Source organism: Tympanuchus pallidicinctus, unplaced genomic scaffold (genome assembly GCF_026119805.1).
Source record: "Tympanuchus pallidicinctus isolate F22 unplaced genomic scaffold, pur_lepc_1.0 scaffold5, whole genome shotgun sequence".
Lineage (NCBI taxonomy): Eukaryota > Metazoa > Chordata > Aves > Galliformes > Phasianidae > Tympanuchus > Tympanuchus pallidicinctus.
In genome coordinates, this window is record NW_026294769.1 from 17,754,006 (window position 1) to 17,771,785 (window position 17,780).

The following is a 17,780-nucleotide window of genomic DNA, read 5'->3' on the forward strand; positions in this document are numbered from 1 at the left end:
GAACAAGAATGTTTACTTCATTATTTTATGGTTTTTTTTTCCCACTCTCTTGTACACCTCAAAGACTTCAGCTTCATGTCCTTAGCTCTGCTGGTTAAACCTTCTTTCCCTACTGTGATTAACATTTATCACTGCTGAACTTCTTTAGCTTCTAGTTCATATTTATTACCATTCATTTTTGCTTCCTTTTCCTTATTAAACAATACCCTTTCTGCCAACAGCTACATTTATTTCTCCTTTGGGTAGACTCCACTTGTGTTTTCTTCATTTCTCTACCAAGAGGCAACTTTTGTTCAGAAAAAGGCTGTAGATGGAAGTTAGGTCTTTTACTACATCTGAAGGTTTAGATGAAATAAATAAATAAAGGAACAAGCCTTCAGGTGCACAAACCTATCTTCAGGTGTCCTGTGTTCACATTCTGAAAGTTTTGAGAACCTTGAAGAGCACCTACAAAGGCTATTTAACTCACTTCTGGCTGAAAATGAGTTAAGGAGGAGAAGCCTTATTTTGATGTGAGGAGTGACTGAAATGTGTAAAAACGGTGTTTCACTCCTACTTTTATACATGATTGTGTATAAAACATATATACATGACCTTTTGTTTTTTCTTTTGAATTTCATGACAGTGCTTGTTGCTTTCTGATCAAATGCAGTGGGAGAGATTTGCTCCTATTTTTCTGTATCAATTTGTGGAATATAACCCAAACAGAGCCTGCTGAACAAGAGTTGGTTGCACGAAGTCGGCGAACAGGACAAGGTTTAGATCCAGTAGCCACCGTCTGTTTGAGAACTGCTCCTCACAGTGTAGGTTGGATAAGGCTGTAGCTGTGCCTCTGTAACTCCACCTGCCTCCAGCTGCATCTGCTAAACTTATCTATGCCTAATTGCGTGTAGTCTGGTTCTCATGTCAAATGCCTGAGTCGCGACCAAAAGTTAACAAGGAAAAGAGAAGTGCCACCTCTGCCAGAAACATGGCAAGCATAAAACCCGTGCGACAATTAACCGAGGAATACTCCTTCATGTTTTGGGGAACTGAAAATGAGGTCTTAAAGAGCCAACAGAATTTGCACTGTTTTTTTGCAAAGTCGTGTCTTTTCATAACCCTGTCTTTATCTCAGCTTGCATAACCTCCTTGCTATTATGACAAAATGACAAAAAGGGGGATAAGATCTGGATGCTGGAGGACATTGGAGTGCCCCTCAGATTGCAAGCCCTCTCCTCCCCGCAACTCCAGTTGCGTGAAGTACCCCATCATGTGACAGATGTGCCAGTGAGACAGGTCATATAATTTTTCCTGCCTTAATTTAATTTTTCTGGAATTCGTATAACGTTACCCAACCTAATCTACCTCCCTCTCTCCCCCTCCCTGTAATACTGATTAGTCACAGGCCAATACATTGTTTGCTTAGAATACAATAGATCACATATGCAACAGCTTGCTCAGAATACATATCATAGTTCTGGTGCACCATAGTCATGGTCTTCTTGCTCAGCAAAACAAACCAGAGAACAAGGTGACAAGCAAGTGAGAAACCACCTTATGTTGGTGAAGAGACACCAACCGATTGAGCCATGTGCACTCTTACCTGATTTGAACCAGCCTTAAGGACTTTGAGTTTCTAACTCAAGGTTCTACATGAGAAGGTAGGGCAACATGCTAAGATGAGGGAAGCTGTATTTAGAGCAAATAAAGAAGGTATTTTTTCACATTACATATAGTCCTGCTGTGGAATGCATGGTTACCGATAACTTACAGAAGTTCAAAAAAATGTTTTACAAATTTTTTCCATAGAAAGCTGTTAAATATAAACAAATCTCATGAAGCATCCATCTCACAGATCAGTGTGTACTCTGGAAGTACTGTATGCTTACTTTGTTTAATGCTTTTTGCTCGGCTTGTGCTGCTGGCCATTCTCCTAGGTTAGATACCGGATTTGGTGGAGCTGTATTGTGATCCAGAACAACTGCATGGTCACCCATCTGCCTCTGAGGTCCTGTCCTGGCAAGACATCTGCCCATACCACAGCAGGTACAGGTGATGCCACAGTACTAGTTAGTTGCCTGCGCTTTTGTAGACTTCCTCCTGATATCCTTGAGGTGCTCTTAATAGGAATCCAATTATTTTTGTTGCCAATCTATCACTACCAAAGACTGCCCATAAAAAGTGCTCATGCTTATGCTCAGGTTCAAATGTGAGCTACTCAGTAAACATATAGGGTGAACATTTTAGAGAAGCTTGTGACCATATCAGTATTTGCCCAACAAAAATACCAAATTCTGTGGAAAAATACACAAAGGGCATCACAAACAGCACTTTCTCTCACTGAGTCTGAGAATGTAACTCAGAAACAGTTTCTCTCTTCCATGCAACTGAGCAGAGTTTAGTTTAGGACAGAAATAGCACAGCCACGGGTAAATTCAGTGATGCTATTTGAAAACAAGAGAGAAAGGAGAGAAAGGAGACTGAAAATCTCTTCTAATTAATACTTAACAATAGTTGAGGATTTATTGACCTTTCTGTGAATTTACAGTTTCCACTGGCAATATTTAGATACATTTTCTCAGAAACTCTTCACAGTTTATGTTTAGTAATTTATGATTCAACATTTTACAAGAAACAAGGCACTAAAATGTACAGTTAGTTAGTCATCCTTATTACATACTCTATGAGTTTCAGACATACAGCAGATTCCTCTTACTTGGACAAATACTGACTCTCTTTTTCCAGTGTCACATTTTATTGCGTTTCTTACATCTCCACCATTAGAAATTATACATTTTAGAATCCTACTTTTGTGTCCTTTCAGTTGCTGTTTCTGTAGGAATAGCAAAGAATTTACTATGAAATAGTAAATGTCTACCAAATAAAGATTCTTCCCATTTCTAAGGACGTAGGCATACCAACTGTAAGCTTCTTGGGATTCAGACCTTACCATGGGCGTTATTTATCCAATTTAGTTGTCAATTATGAAACCAATCAACAAAAATTGTTTGCACAGAAGCTACTTCTGTGCAGGACAGGAACAACACTGATGATAATCTGAGGCACTAAAATACTAAACTAACACTTCATGGTGGGTGAGATGGCTGAGGCTGACACCATGCTAGACAAATCCGATTCACCTCATGGCTTAACCAAAGTTGGGGCTGAAATAATGTATAGTTTTCGGTGCAATTAAAAAGCAAGCCCAGAAACTTGCTAATAAAAGGCAAAGACCACAAGAGATACCATCTAATGTTCTATTAAAATATTTAACACCAGAAGGAGTGTGCACATTTTCAAGTATCTTAGGACAAATTGCTCAGGACTTAAGTGCTAGCTCTCTTTTGCAATGGCTGCTCCAAAAATGATGCCTCCTGTTTTATTATATTGGCATCAGAGGCAGATGTTGATAGGATGGCAGTAGTGGTTGAACCTTCCCACCAATACTGTGTTACATTTTGTTGCTGTGCGACAGATGGCAGCAGAGAAGCAGACTGACAAAATGGTGCCTCAAGTGGAAGTACATATGAAGCAAAAGTGTGGGACCAAATTCAGAAAAACTTGTACCCGTTGATATTCATTGAAATTTGCTGAATGTTTATGGAGACCAAACAGTGGATGTGAGCACAGTGAGGCAGTGGGTGGTGCATCTGAGCAGTGGTGACAGCGGCAGCGGGTCACCTCTGCTGGTGCAGATTTTTACAAGCACAGGATGCAGGCTCCTGTTCATCGCTAGTGAAAATGCATAGCTAATGGTGGTGACTGTGATGAAAAACAGTATTTTGTAGCTGCGAATTTGCTCTATAAATAGTGTTATTGTGCTCTTTGTTGTAGCTTCCATGGAAATAAACAGGAGGCATTACTTTACTTTTAGAATTGCCTCTGTAGATGCTCGCTGACAACAAGAACAAACACTGTACAATGCTGTTTCATATATTGCTAAAATACAGCAGAAACTAATGGTGCATAAGTCCAACACAGTGTAAATAAAGCGTGGTTTCCTAATTTCAACCACTTACACAAGAATGACGAAAAGGGGCACCTGGGTTCAAGTTTCTTCTTGAGATTACCAAGCTTTAGGGGCTGGCAGTGGTTTAGGGATCAGATTTCCCATTCCTTTGCATTTGGATAGTAGCAATGTTGAGCATTCTGCATACACATGGAAAGATTCTGCTTTGATTTTGAGAACATCCTCACAGTCTCCATGACCAAAGGAATTCAGGTGCTTGTGGAATATACATGCAAAATAGGGAAAATCTCTGCAAGATTAAAAAATGGCAGTGGAGGGAGAACTGCTTGTAACAACCTTGAATAACAACACCCTGAGTCATTGCCAGATTAAAACAAAAGTTGCTTTTTCCCCTTGGAGAAAGAAGAGTTCTTCAAACCTGGCCAACACGATGTACAATTATGTACATTGTACAGTTGACAATAACGCATCTAGAAATGAATTCTCTCTTAAAGCCTTTTTCCGTCTCAAGTACTGCAAAAAATACTTTTGTAAACTGCATACATTTTTGTAAAAGAGGTTCTTATGTAGCAACAAGAGCCATTCCAGGAGAAATAAAGTTAAAGAAAACCATAATGTGATTGCTCCTGTTAAGCAATGTATCTATCATCCAACACTGGTACTGCTGGGTGCCAGCTGTATGCATTACGACTGAAGTCCAGAAATACAACCACAAAGAGGATGCTCTGAGGGCTGTGCCTTCTGGTTCTGTGGAACCTTTTCAAGTACTGGTCTGAAATACCAGGACATCTCATGTCTAGAACCTAAAGATCAGAACTCTCCTTATTTAACATTAGTCACTTAAGAAAAAAAAAGAAAAAAAAAAAAAAAGAGGGAAGTAAAAATAAACACAAAAGACCACGAATAGAGGAAAACATGAAATATGTAGAAAAATATTAAACCTATTTTTCATTTTGTTTAACTTATATACATCCATGTGGGGATTCATTAACAACAGCTATGTTTAGTTTTTTTAAGGAACTTGAAGTAATGATGGAAGTAGCAAAGATTTTACACAGAATGGGTGAGCGTGTCTGTATGATGCGTTTCCTGTACTGGTTAACCAATTCCTAACAGAAAACTGAACCCATCAGACTGAAGCTGTGGTAATTTATTGCTCTTGGTAGTTGAACATTTGACAAGGTATAATTTCAGTCTGTCCCACGATTTGGAAGACGTCAATGTACAATCTATATTTTTTAAATTGCTTATCATTTTTAAAGATCACCAAAATAACCCCCTGCAGTTACTACACCCATACTTTTTACACTGTGAGAGTTTGCAGATCAAGTTTGCTGTACCATTGAGCTTTGGACACTTAACCCCAAGTTGTGTAGGAGAAGGGTGCAGACCTCGGCCACTTTTTTCCCACATCTGACTTCTCCAGCCCTGCTCCCTGGCAATGCGTTTGTGCCAGATTTACACAAGAGCTGTGACTTTTGGACCAGAATGAAAGTTGAGATGTAGACTTCTCTATCAAACCCACAGCAACCTACAGAAATCTGTTGGCTTCAGAGAGACTGTGTAAATGTACAATGGAAACAAACAACTAATTGATCAATCTATGAGAGGAGTAAAAGCAAGATTTAACCCAGAAGGATTTGTTGCAATTGGCTGAGACAGAAATACAAGTACCGCTACAGTAATTTACCAATCATACTTCAACTTGCTGCCCTCTTGGTGCGACGAGGCACCTCCGCAACACGGTTAGCAAAAATGGCTGTTCCTGCTGACCCCTCGTTTGCATACAAATTCATCCACCATAGTCGATTTGGTAATTGTAAAAGAGGCAGGCACTCGGTGCCAGGCAACTTGAGAACCCCTGGTCCCATCAGCATCACCACATCGTACTGCGTACAGCCAGATGAGAGCATTACAGTCAAGAGAATCGGAACAAAACCAGCGTGGGAAGCATTCTCAAAATGCTATCAGCCAACAACAGTGTGCACCATAAGGCCCAGCCTTAGAGCCTTAGAGCCCTTGGGCAAGGCAGTACTTGAAATCAAACCAAATCAAAACAAATGCATTTTGGAAACTACTGTTGCTTTATTTGGCAAGAATTTCTTATTACACCTCATTTTAGATAGAAAGTTTGAGGTAAGGCAACATTTGGATTGGACATCATTGTTCTTGCAGTCAAGAGGCCAAACCTCTGTATTAGGTCAGCAGTGATAACTCCCAGCCTGCCAAAATTTCAGTGCTGGCTTAAATACCAAATCCATCACATCACCTCCCTAGTTTGCATTTGGAGTTTCAGTATGTGACAGTATGTACAAGGTCTTTTTTCAAATAAATGGAATTTATCACGTGTGTGTCAATTCAGTCCATAGGTTTGGTATTTAGAAGCTATAAAGCCAAGAGTTTCAGTTCTGGTGCCTAACAGGAGAAAGGAATTTCAAACAAAATTCAGTGAGGATAACAGGTCAAAATTTTCAAAGTCCAAAACCAAACAGAAGTCAAATTTTGCCTGCATGTTACACTGTGGCACAGAATGCATAGCAGGCCTTTATATAGAAGAAACATCAGGTCTGTTTGTTGCTCAGTACAACATCTCGTGGTGTACTGTATGGAAAGATATGGGTTTTGTGCGTGACCAAATTATATGCAGAGCATGAAGAGCTTATATGTCACCTCATTAGCACTGTATGAATAGTGAGTTACAACTAAATTGGATCCAATGCCAATTCCTGATTGAGGACCGTCCAAGAACAGCCCCTTACATCCGAGAAAAAATATCTGAACGCTGCTGGAATATAATCCATCTCAAGTTGTGTTGAATGCAAACCTACTTCTCTGTTGCCAAACAAGTTTGATTAATTAGGTGCCCCAATACTCAGTCAGAAACTGAAGCACACAACTATTCTGCAGTTGGACTGAATAACAAAAAGAACCAAAAAACAAAAAAACCCACACACTCTCAATCAACATTTTTTTAAAAAACACATTATTTAATTAAGGACTCTCTAAAAATCTATCGTGCTCTATTTCTATTACATTAGAGTTCTTTCCCTAAATATAAGTATTTATATAGTGTAGCATTTTTTTGTCTTGCCAGCTCTTCTGGAGAAGCAACAGATATTTGCTAAATTCTATTTTACTGACTTTTTTCTTCTTTTTCCTGTGGCTGTTTTAACAGGAAAAGTGAAGACTGTGTGGCAGAATTCTTTGACGTGACAGAGCTCTCTCTAAGGACAGCCAGGAGCTGTCCTCACTTGTGGCTCGCTCTGTAACTGTACCAGCATTTTATTTTTGGCTTTGTGAGTTTTTAATTTGCTCAGTCTTATTAACATGACTAATGATGTTGTGGGATGCCTAATCCCCTCACCACCAGAACAGCAAAATTCTCAGGGTCACAGCTAGGAGTTTTTTCTTTCATTACCCAGAAATCTGTCCACGTTTCTATATGCATTTAAGGCAATCAGCATTTTTCTGTGTGTGTAATTCTGTGACAAAACAAACACCAAACCCTATGAAGCACAGTCCCCTTTAAATCAGCAGCTCAAAAGTTATTCTCTGATACCAGATACAGAGATCAAAACTTACTTTCATTGTTTAAAGACATTATTTTGCTATGCTTACAGATGGCAACAAGTGGTATTCTTTCTTTCCATTAAATGTAGAGTTGCCCTTCGTAATGATTTTTAAATATTAACAGCTGCTGCACATTGTCCTATCATCTTGTTACTTGGCTTATTTTATTAGTGTATTAATTTTAGTACACATAGTACTGATTTGCACAGAAACATTTCTGAATATCTAACTAGAGACAAAGTTCAGGAAGAGCAGCGATGTGCGAGTTTTACATTTAACATTAAGAAGATGAAAATTCAAGTGAAAAGTGAAAAGTGAAAGCCAATTATGAAAACAAAGCCTTAGGTGAATCAGTGCATCATAAAAACAACTTTGAACAAACAGGCTCAAAACACAGAATCACAGGACTACTTGTCATGGACCTCACTTGCCTAAATAAAAATATTACTTTAAGATTCCCATGTAATTCACCCACCACCAAAGTAACAGTATTTAATGTGTGGGAGTTAATGATTTCAGCGTTATCATGTAGGTATGATGCTCTGAGCACAAATTCAGACAGAACACACGGGAAACGTTAAAGCATGAGAGTGGAAGAAGGAACAGGACCCATTATTAAAGCCACTGTAGCTACAATCGGTTAAAAATATCTTGAGAGACTGCTAGCATTTAGTTCTGCAAACACACAAAGATAACTCATCTTTCAACAAAATTCAGGACTATCTCCTCAGCTGCACTACATGTGGTGTAACTCAGGAAAACGTAGCCCCAAACCTAGCATTTTGCAGGGCTGCAATGAGACAGCTGGGTCCTGCAGACTGAGTGCTGAGTGATGCCTGCCCTTGTGTGAACCCCTGCAAAGGTACCAGAGAGCTGGGTGCGTCGCCCTGGCTAAAGGCATCCCTGCTGTGTAGGAAGGAGCATCACAGAGAGGGTTTGTGTTAAGCAGCAAGATCCCTTGCTCCAGTAATACAGCTTTGGAAATGAAGGTTATACCTTTCAGTGTAAGGACTGCAACTCTGTAACTTCGGGGTTCAGAACAAGTATACACACCAGCATTTCCCACTTAGTACAGTCTGAAAACATGCATACTTCAAATGACTTTAATACAAAAATAAAACAATCTTTTGTGAGGAACGTTATAACTGTTAGGAGTCAGGACTACCTTTATCTCAAGTACCATGAGATACTTTCTGGATTACCTCATGCTGTCTAGGTCTGAATTGTCTCTCCATTTCTGCTCTTTTCACAGTACAGGAATTGTCTCCATTTGTCATCTTTTGACACCTTAGCGCACATGGTTTCAATGCCAGAGTTTCAAACAACTTTCACTTAGGAGGAGTGTGGAAGGAATCAGAAATGTCATATTCCTTTTCTGGATAGTGCCTAATCAATTGCCATAACCACTCAAGTAACTGATTCACCTTCCAGGTTACATATTACAACCTCAGGATACGAAGGTTCTCACTACCATTCACTTCTTTTCTTTGCCTCCACTATCGTTCTACATCATTGTCCTACCTCACAGTAATGTTTCCATTCAGCAGAATAAAAAGTGTCCATAATTATCTCCTCTTTTGGAAGTCCTGTGCTTCTTCCACACAGCCAATTCATAAGAAAACTGATTTTCCTGACAAGAAAAAGAAATATGCCTTCAGATTTCATCCATCATCCTTTTTTTTTTTTTTTTTTTTTTTTTCCCCTTTAAAATACTGCAGCAGCTCCTTTATTTTTTTACTCCCCTCTGTCAAATAAAATAAGTTGCAATAAATCATTCCCATTGTGCTTGCTTTGCATGTTGAAGGGAGCAATGCATGTACCACAGTGTTAACCACTGTGAGCATTGTGGTTGATAATGGCAGTGCTTGCAAAGATGAATCACCAGCAGGGAAAGCAGTTCAAAAGAGGAAAAGAAAACCACCCACTAAAAAATCCAAAACCAATACCAAAACAAATTGCACCAAAAGAACATCCAGGAAAGAAATAGGAGTGCAGCTGGGAATGAAAGGATGTTTTGTACCAAACCTCAACTTGAATAAGTTTATTTGTCTGGATGTGCCTTTATTCACTGTGACCTGAAAATACTTTAGAACAATGGAATACTTGGGATTTTCACTGAAAATTTATGCCTTTGTTCATTTTTTCTCACCACTTCAAATGATTTCTGTACACCTTCCTACAAAACAGTTTTTCACACATCAGAAAATCTTACGAATGAATCTTTGTGGAGTTCTGTGTTTCACATCTCTTAATCCTTGCACCACCAGAACAATCAATTGCTGGAGGAAGGATTATCTTTATTTGTGCTTTCCTACCATCTACTATTCTTGGCCCCCGTCTGTGGGGGCTTTCATGGGAATGTTTTTGTACAAATTAGGTCCATCACTCCTCAGTGACAGCAAAGGCAAGAAATACATCACCTTAACACACACAACAGAATAAAACAGCGCTCCAAGACAGGAATGACCCCCCTTGCACTGCTTCTCACTCAAAACTTTGGAAAAGATAACAAGTCTTACTTAGCCTCTTTTGTAGCTAGTTAGCTGCTAAACCATCAAGTATGTCATGGGGAAACAAAGGCAGATTTTGCCAGTGGGTTAGGTGACTTGCCACATTTTGAGAGCTGTATGAATAATTAAGTAGCCTTTCCCCTCACAATGACTCCAAGGGAGCAGCACACAGCATTGGCAGCAGCAAGCATCCCTCCTATTTCAGCATTCTACTTGACTACAAGATAGTCCTGGAAAGGAGAGGACAAGTGGCTTTTGGGGAAGAAGTCACCTTCTTTACAACTTCATAAGGGAACACGAGGGCCACTCCACAAACCACTCTCTCAGCCCGCCAGCCAGCTAGAAAACATCACTGTTGTTCTTCACAAGCAAAGCACTCAATTACCACAGTGCTCCTTTTGCTACTTCCTTCATTTTCACATCCTCTACAAAGAATGGTTTAGGGACTGTATATTAACCAAGGACAAGTTCTGTTTTGTTTTTCTGTGCCCCAGTGTAACAATCTGAGCATCACTGTTAATCACCTTTTCTCTCAATAGGAGAGAGCAATTCTAACCCCTGCCTTCATTCAGGAAAAGACAAACATGAAGAGACAGAAATCAAAATAAATACTGTAACCAGATGTTCAAAACCTTTTTTTTTTTTTTAAAGAATACTCAACGTATGACTGCCCAGAATACCCTGAATTTCAAAAGGATGCCAGGGTATTCTGCAAGGGGAAGTTACACAGGTCAGAATTACCCACAGTCAAACTGTTTTCCCTTGGTAGGCTCTACCACTGTTGCCATAAATGTTAAGAATCAAAGTGTGTTCACTATCAGCTGGGCACCTATTCTGCCACTGTACATTCACATTAAAAAACCATCTTTCCAGTGTGCATTACTTATAAATGTGCTCAGTCAGATTAATTCTGCCACTTTCTGTTCTACGGTGAATTAGGAAAGGGTCTGTTAAAGGATGATACAGGCCACTCTTTTGTGATGGTCTGCAATTTTCTCTCCCAATACATTTTCTTTTTATTTAGCACTTCCATTTTTATTCTGTGTTCCTCTTCAGCCATCTCACACTCTCTTTCTATTTGTTGTATTTTTGCCACGTGAACTTCATTCATTTGGATTAACTGCAGTTGCAAAATTGACATTTGCTGATGATGTTCTTCCTCATGCATCTTTTTCAGAGCACTTTCCTGAGATGCTTTGCTTCTGTAGTTCTTATCTGCTGCTATTCTGACATCAGAACACGAAGGCTCAGGCTGGGAGGTACCTTCACACACTGGGAAATGTATCAGCTCTTTCTCTTCATCACAAAGTTCTCTATTTGAGACAACAAATGACTCTGCAAAACAGAAGAAAAAAAAAGTATTGTAGTATCCACCTCTTTTCCCTCGAGAGACATGGACTTGTGACAATAAAGTTACAGAGATGTATATATCTAAACCTTACACTTGTGTACACAGAGTACAGGAGCCACTACATAATGCTGTTCTGTTACAGAACACCGAGGGAATAATGATTTGAAATGAACCACTTTGGGCACTGTCAGTAGTCCTCTGTGGCTCTAACAGGAGCTCAGAACACTAAAGCAAATATAGGCATCTGTAAGTAGGCATCTAAATTTAGGTGCCTCAGCCTGGAGCTGAACCTTAACGCAGATTTTTAAACCAAATATCTATGTGACCAGCAATAATTTTATGAAAGAACGGCAGGTAAAGAGCTGCATCTGTATCAACACCAACAGACTGAGGAAATATTAGGAAGTCTGCTACTTGCTCCTTCTTTATCACTGTGCATGCCAATAAACAGTGTTGTATAATTTTTAGGAAAAAAAATTACGTAGTTCTCACTTTGAGAAGGTTCTATCTATTCCATTGAAGGAAAATAAACTATTTATGGAATAAAACAGTAACCACTGCAAATATGGCTCTCAAAATGCATTCCTTCACAAATCCAAATTACCACTTATGGTAAATACAATGACATTACTGATGTCTTTTTAGCAAGAACAGTCTTCTGTATATGTTCCTATGTTCCTGACAAAGTAAAGCCTACAAGAAAGCACTGTAGGTGCTCTCCCTTTTAGTCTTCTATTATTCCTTCTCTGTATGCTTGCCAAACAAAGAATATAGTATCCAACCTTTACAGAAGTGCCATTCTTCAATGCACACTGCAGCATCACATATAACTCTATAAACACTATTCTTTCTTGAAAACAAATGAGGGAAGACCTGCATAGAACTCTTGCAGCAGATAGTTGTCTATCAATTTGCTGCTGTTAGGTTTTTATTTATATATTTATTTTTTACTATTTGGATCTTTTCCCAACAGAATGATACTTTATTAAAGGACCAAAATATCAGACGCTTGTTACAAAGCTTAAGGTCTGTCAATAACTGGCTTAAAAGACAAGAAAAAGAAAACCTCCGTTTAACTCTTAAGGGGGAGGCTAAGGAAATACACAGAGTCTTGTAATATCACAGCTCTGAAATTACTTTTCTGGAAGCAGCAGTCACAGTTAAATGGATAGATTTAGACTTCTGAATGAGACTCAGCAGCAAAACCACAGACAAAAGAAAATGACATGCACCATCACAATAACATGTATACCTTGACTAGAAGCATCAGGCTGATATTCAGAATCTTCTTCTGGTGGGCTCTGCAAAAAGTATATTTGCTCAGGCATTATGCTGGCAATCTTCTCCTTCCCTATGATGTGAGTATTTATAAGTGGACTAATGCTTTTTACCTTCTCCCGCCTTTCATGTGCCATTATCTTTTTTGTCCGTGCCTTGATATTTTCCCAGCATTTCTTTAACTGTTTGAAGTCTCGCAGAGATACACTGGGCTGTGAGTTATATTCATGTGCTAATGCTTGCCAGGTGCGTTGTTTCAGAGCAATAGTCCTCGCATCACTTTTTTTACATTCAAGTACGTATCTGTACTTCTCCACTAGAGCAAGCAGCACACTCTTCTCCACTTCCGAGAAGTATTTAGCAGGCTTTATTATTTCGTTTTGCATTTTCTACTGTTTCTCCAAGAAGCCAGAAATCCTACCAAAAAAAAAAAAAAAAAGTTAAAAACAAAGAATTAGAACACCCGTTATAATTGGTTACAGTATCAAGAAACTGTGTTTCAGCAAAACAACTGCTAAATATAACCTCTGATTCCAAAACAATTTCTTTACTGGAATAGCTTGTGCATACTTCTAGGGTAAATAATAAAACATTCAAGTTAGATACAGTATAATTGTAAGTTGGCTTCTACTGCTAATTTACACAGTTCCACATGAAGTATACGATAATAGGAAGATACTGCCTGTTATAATCTGTGCCACGATGCAAAACATACAGTGTTTAATTTACTTAGTAGCTTATTTTTAATAACTTGTTTCTCTATGCAGAGAGTTTTCAAAACCCTGAGCTATGGAATATGTTCTGAAATCCAGCCCTTGATAACTCCTGATTGAAGTCTAAAGCCACCTTCAGCAGGTTTGTCTTCCCTTGGATGCACCAAAGACCCTCTTCTGTCCATATTGAATGCATACAACTGATTTCTCCCTTCTCTTTTCTATAATATTTGGAAGTTCTATGAGAAATGATAGCATGAAGTTCTCTTTTGAAAGACTTCTGTTTGGTTCTCTCCCATGTTCAGCCCTTCTTGACTGATATCCAGGAGGGAGCAGGTTCCTCATCAACATTATGATACTGAGAGAAGATGGGGGTTATAAGAAAACATGATGAGCTAATTACGAAAAGTAACTCTGTACTCTGAAGGTACAGGTCACAGAATCACAGCCTGGCTGAGGTTGGCAGGGCCTTCTTCTTGGTTCGTCTTGTCCAATCCTTGCTCCAGCAGGGGCACCCTGAGTAGGGAGCCCAGGTCCACATCCAGATATCTGCATACAGAGTCACTGTATAGTTTCAGTTGGACAGGACTTGTAAAGTTCATCTAGTTCCAGACCCTCTGACATCCACCACTAGACCAGGTTGTCCAAAGCCCCACCCAGCCTTGAACACTTCTAGGGACGGGATGCTCACAGTCTCTCTGGCAACCTGTTCCAGAGCCTCACCACTCTCATTGTAAAGAATTTCTTCCTAACATCTAACCTAAACCTACCCTCTTCTAGTTTTAAATCTCTTATCACTATATTCCCTGAAAAAGAGTCACCCTCCAGATTTCCTGAGGGACCCCTTTAAATACTGGAAAGCTGCAGTAACATCTCCCAGGAGCCTTCTCCAGGCTGAACAGCCCCAGCTCTCTCAGCCTGTTCTCATACAAGAGGTGCTGCAGCCCTGTGATCATTTTTGTGGCCTTCCTCTGGACCCACACTAACAGGTCCATGTCATGTCATTCTTTTGCTCCAAGGAGGGAAACTCCACAAACCCTCTGGGCACTGCTCAGCCATCCACACAGCAAAGAAGAAGTCCTTCACCCTTTACTGCTGAGCAAGCATGTGTGTCACTATTCCTTATGATTTCATAGCTAAAAAGAGCTTTGGTCTCATTCAGACCACTGCTGTAGACTTACACCATGTTTAACTACCACTTGTCTTCTCAAGCCTAGGACTTAAGTACAAAACAGGAAAAGCAAAATTGATACCAGAGAACTCTCAGCTAAGAAAAAAAAAAGAACAAAGCAGTGCTTCCATAAGTTGTAAACATAAGACCAGAATGAATTAATTTTCTAGAATTTTGCCCACTGTTTCCACTACTTTTCTCACAACATTACCTGATGATTCAATAGATGTCACCATCATACTTTCTCTTTTTCAGTCCAAATATTTTTTTTTAGCAGCACTGCACTAGCATTCTCTTTGTACCATCCTCATAATTCCTTTCCTCAAAACGTCCTGATACTTAGAGCTATTCTCACCTTTCCTTGAAGGCAATAACATATACACAAAAAGCTAACAGACAAACTACTACCAAAAGTAGTGCCCTGCTGGCACTGTGGTCTTTAAGACTCTGCTGAAACCACGTATCTGTAGCCGAAACAGGCCTCTCATGCTATCCAAGACTCCCTTCTTCAGCTGCTCTCAGACCTACATCCCCAAGGTTTACGCAAGAGATACAGACACCAGCATTTTTAACACCTTACTTGCAAATCCCACAAACGGGGTCAAAAAGGGATGATGCTGTTTCCCACTGAGGCACGTAAATCCTGCTTCTAGCTTTGAAAGAGTGCGAAAAACTCATACTGAAAATGATCACATTTATGTGTAAAAAATCCCTTTAATTAGCATAACAATCAATTTTTCAGTTTTGGAAATTGAGTTCATAAGGTTAAACTTAATAATACCTGGATTTCTGGATTCCAGGTGATAAAGGTGCTCAATATTTGGCTACAGAGACTGACAGATCACCTGATGTCAGTGAATATTTAAAACACTTCCAAATGCAACTTCATACATGTTCACACCCTATATATAAGGATAAAAGCTCTTCTTTCATAGTTGAAGACACTGCAAACACTGAAGCATCACTTTTATACCCAAAATATCACTTATTGCTATTATTTTTATTGCAATAGCATCTGAAATCCCCAGTTAGAAGCTCAAACACTGTACAGTTCAAAAGGAAATGCAGGCCCTGGTCTGAGAAGAATACAGTATATTAGTCTTTCCCTCCCCCATGTACATTCCTAGCTATTCTTCCTACACATGCACACTGTGCCTGTGCCCCTTCAGTGAAAAATGTAGGATTATGACTTAGGATACATAAAAGAACTCAGGAACAGCTAAAAGCAGTTTAATGTGCTCAAGAAAAAAAAAGAATTTCCTAAAGATTCTTTTCATGCTGTAGTATATTTAGCTTGCTTCTTTCAATAAATTAAAACCCATTTTCAACAAGGTGAGTTGAAAGCAGTCTGAGATGCAAGACAATTTAAAGCACTGAGAATGTGCAGCATGCATTCATATTCACCTTTGTGGATATTGATCGCCTTCTGACAGTCCACCAGCTCCTAAGTGGAATATGGGAAAGGGCTCTCTCAAACTCAGATCATTTCCATTTGAGGCTGAAAGATGCTCCCAAGACATATACCCAGGATATAATTTAGCCTGTTGGAACATGTGTTGAAATTGAACTTGTTTACTGAATATAGCAGTAAACAGGACTGTGTAGGCATATGAAGACAGTCACAGTGTAAATTCTAAGAAAGAATGGAAGGTTTCTCAGATTTGAGTGCCCAGGTTGTAAGACTGCACTATGCTGTTAAGAATTACTTTGTGGTAATTATCTTCTCCTGGCATAGTTCTATTCATAACTTGCATTAAAACAAATCAGTGTCCTAAATACTTCTCTCACACAAACCTTTATCTGAAAATAACAAAAACATCTCCCAACTCTTGATAAATTGAAGCACTGTGTGGAATTCTTCTCTTGAGGACTACAAGGTATAGACTGTGATCTGCTGGAAGAATACCTTGGGGAAAAAAATTGCATAAGTGAAGAAGTGCATGTATGCTTGTAAGTAGGTCTATGCATATTATTTTGCTTGCACACATTCAGACAAACTCGAGCCAGTTACAAAGAAGCCTGTTGGAAAGAAAATCCCTTCATGCCGACATGTGTGAGCATCTTCAGTCCCCGAGGTATTTATTTAGCCACGAGAAAATGCAAAGAGAAGGTTATGGTGGAAGTCTTAAGCCAAATGTGAAGGTTACTGTAAGCAAAACGCAGATAACAGTTTGCTAGCAAACTGCAGCTGCTCACAGTGTGAACATGGAAGTCATTTGCCAATGCCAACAGGCTTACTATCAGAAATAGCTAATGGGAATAAAAAGAAAATCTATCCAACTTAAATTACAGATGAAGCTTTAAGCGTAATTGGCAATTAGCAGCATTGGAAACCAGTCGATGTTGTACTTTTCAGTGTCTGAGGGTGAAAGGCACGGGAAACGCCGAGACCAAAGGAAGCCACAACAACAGGTTTATGTTTCATGTGAATGACAGAACCAGCAGCAAACAGCGTCCTTCCTCCTCCGGTGTTTGCTTTCCTCGCAGCGCCCATCAGTGCTCCAGGCCCGACCCTGTGAGAAGCGGCACCGGCGGGGACTGAGGCGCACACTGCCAACACCAACGCGACACGGACGGCAATGCTGTCACGCATCATCAGCAAACAGAACCTGTTGAGCGCTTTTACCCATTTTAATACTAATTAATCGATGTCGTGGTACAAACAAGCAAGATCACCTATTGGTTTAAATTCACCATGTTTCGCCTACGGACCTGCGATGCGTCGTTAAACTATGCAACATCCAACGCCGTATTTGACGAACGCAGATAGATATATTCTAAACGGGTCATCCTGCCGCCCGCGGCCATGCAGAGCCGTTGGTGAGAAGCACGGTGATGGATGCAAGTCGGCATCCCCAACCAGCGCCCGAAATCCACCCCACAGAGCCACAAACAGCAATCCTACCAGACTCTCCTGCACACGAACTTCTCCCGCATCAACTCCAGCTCGCTTCCTTCTCCTCGCTAGCTCCTCTTCTGCTCGGCTGAGGCAGGAGAACGGCTCCCAGCTCGACAAAGGAGAACGCTCCACCCAGGGCGGACATGCAGGCTGCAGCTGACACACGGTTTCAGCAACATCTACCGCGGAGGGACGGAGGAATGGATGGATGGATGGAGGCCGTGAGCCGCTACCCCTCTTCCCGCCGAGGCCGCGCCGTGCGGCGAGACGCGCGCTGCTTCCCCCGGGCCGGTAACAAAGCGCCGCCGCCCCCGCCCCGCTCTGCTCCCCCCCGCC

At 40.2% G+C, this 17,780-nt stretch overlaps 1 protein-coding gene across 2 annotated transcripts; it reads right to left on the reverse strand.

Annotated features, from left to right (window-relative positions):
• Window positions 1-2,491: 2,491 nt before the first annotated feature.
• MSANTD3 (Myb/SANT DNA binding domain containing 3) lies at window positions 2,492-17,768 on the reverse strand. 2 transcript variants are annotated; one of them, XM_052704135.1, is made up of 4 exons: window positions 17,451-17,768; window positions 12,636-13,078; window positions 11,296-11,367; window positions 2,492-9,152 (listed from the first exon to the last, which is right to left on the reverse strand). In XM_052704135.1, the coding sequence occupies exons 2-4, from the start codon at window positions 13,045-13,047 to the stop codon at window positions 9,133-9,135; spliced, it is 504 nt and encodes a 167-aa protein (XP_052560095.1). In that variant the 5' UTR covers window positions 13,048-13,078; window positions 17,451-17,768; the 3' UTR covers window positions 2,492-9,132. The 2 variants fall into 2 exon arrangements, with proteins under 2 accessions (XP_052560095.1, XP_052560094.1); XM_052704134.1 differs by having other exon boundaries at window positions 2,492-11,367; window positions 17,451-17,767.
• Between the last annotated feature and the right edge of the window lie 12 nt (window positions 17,769-17,780).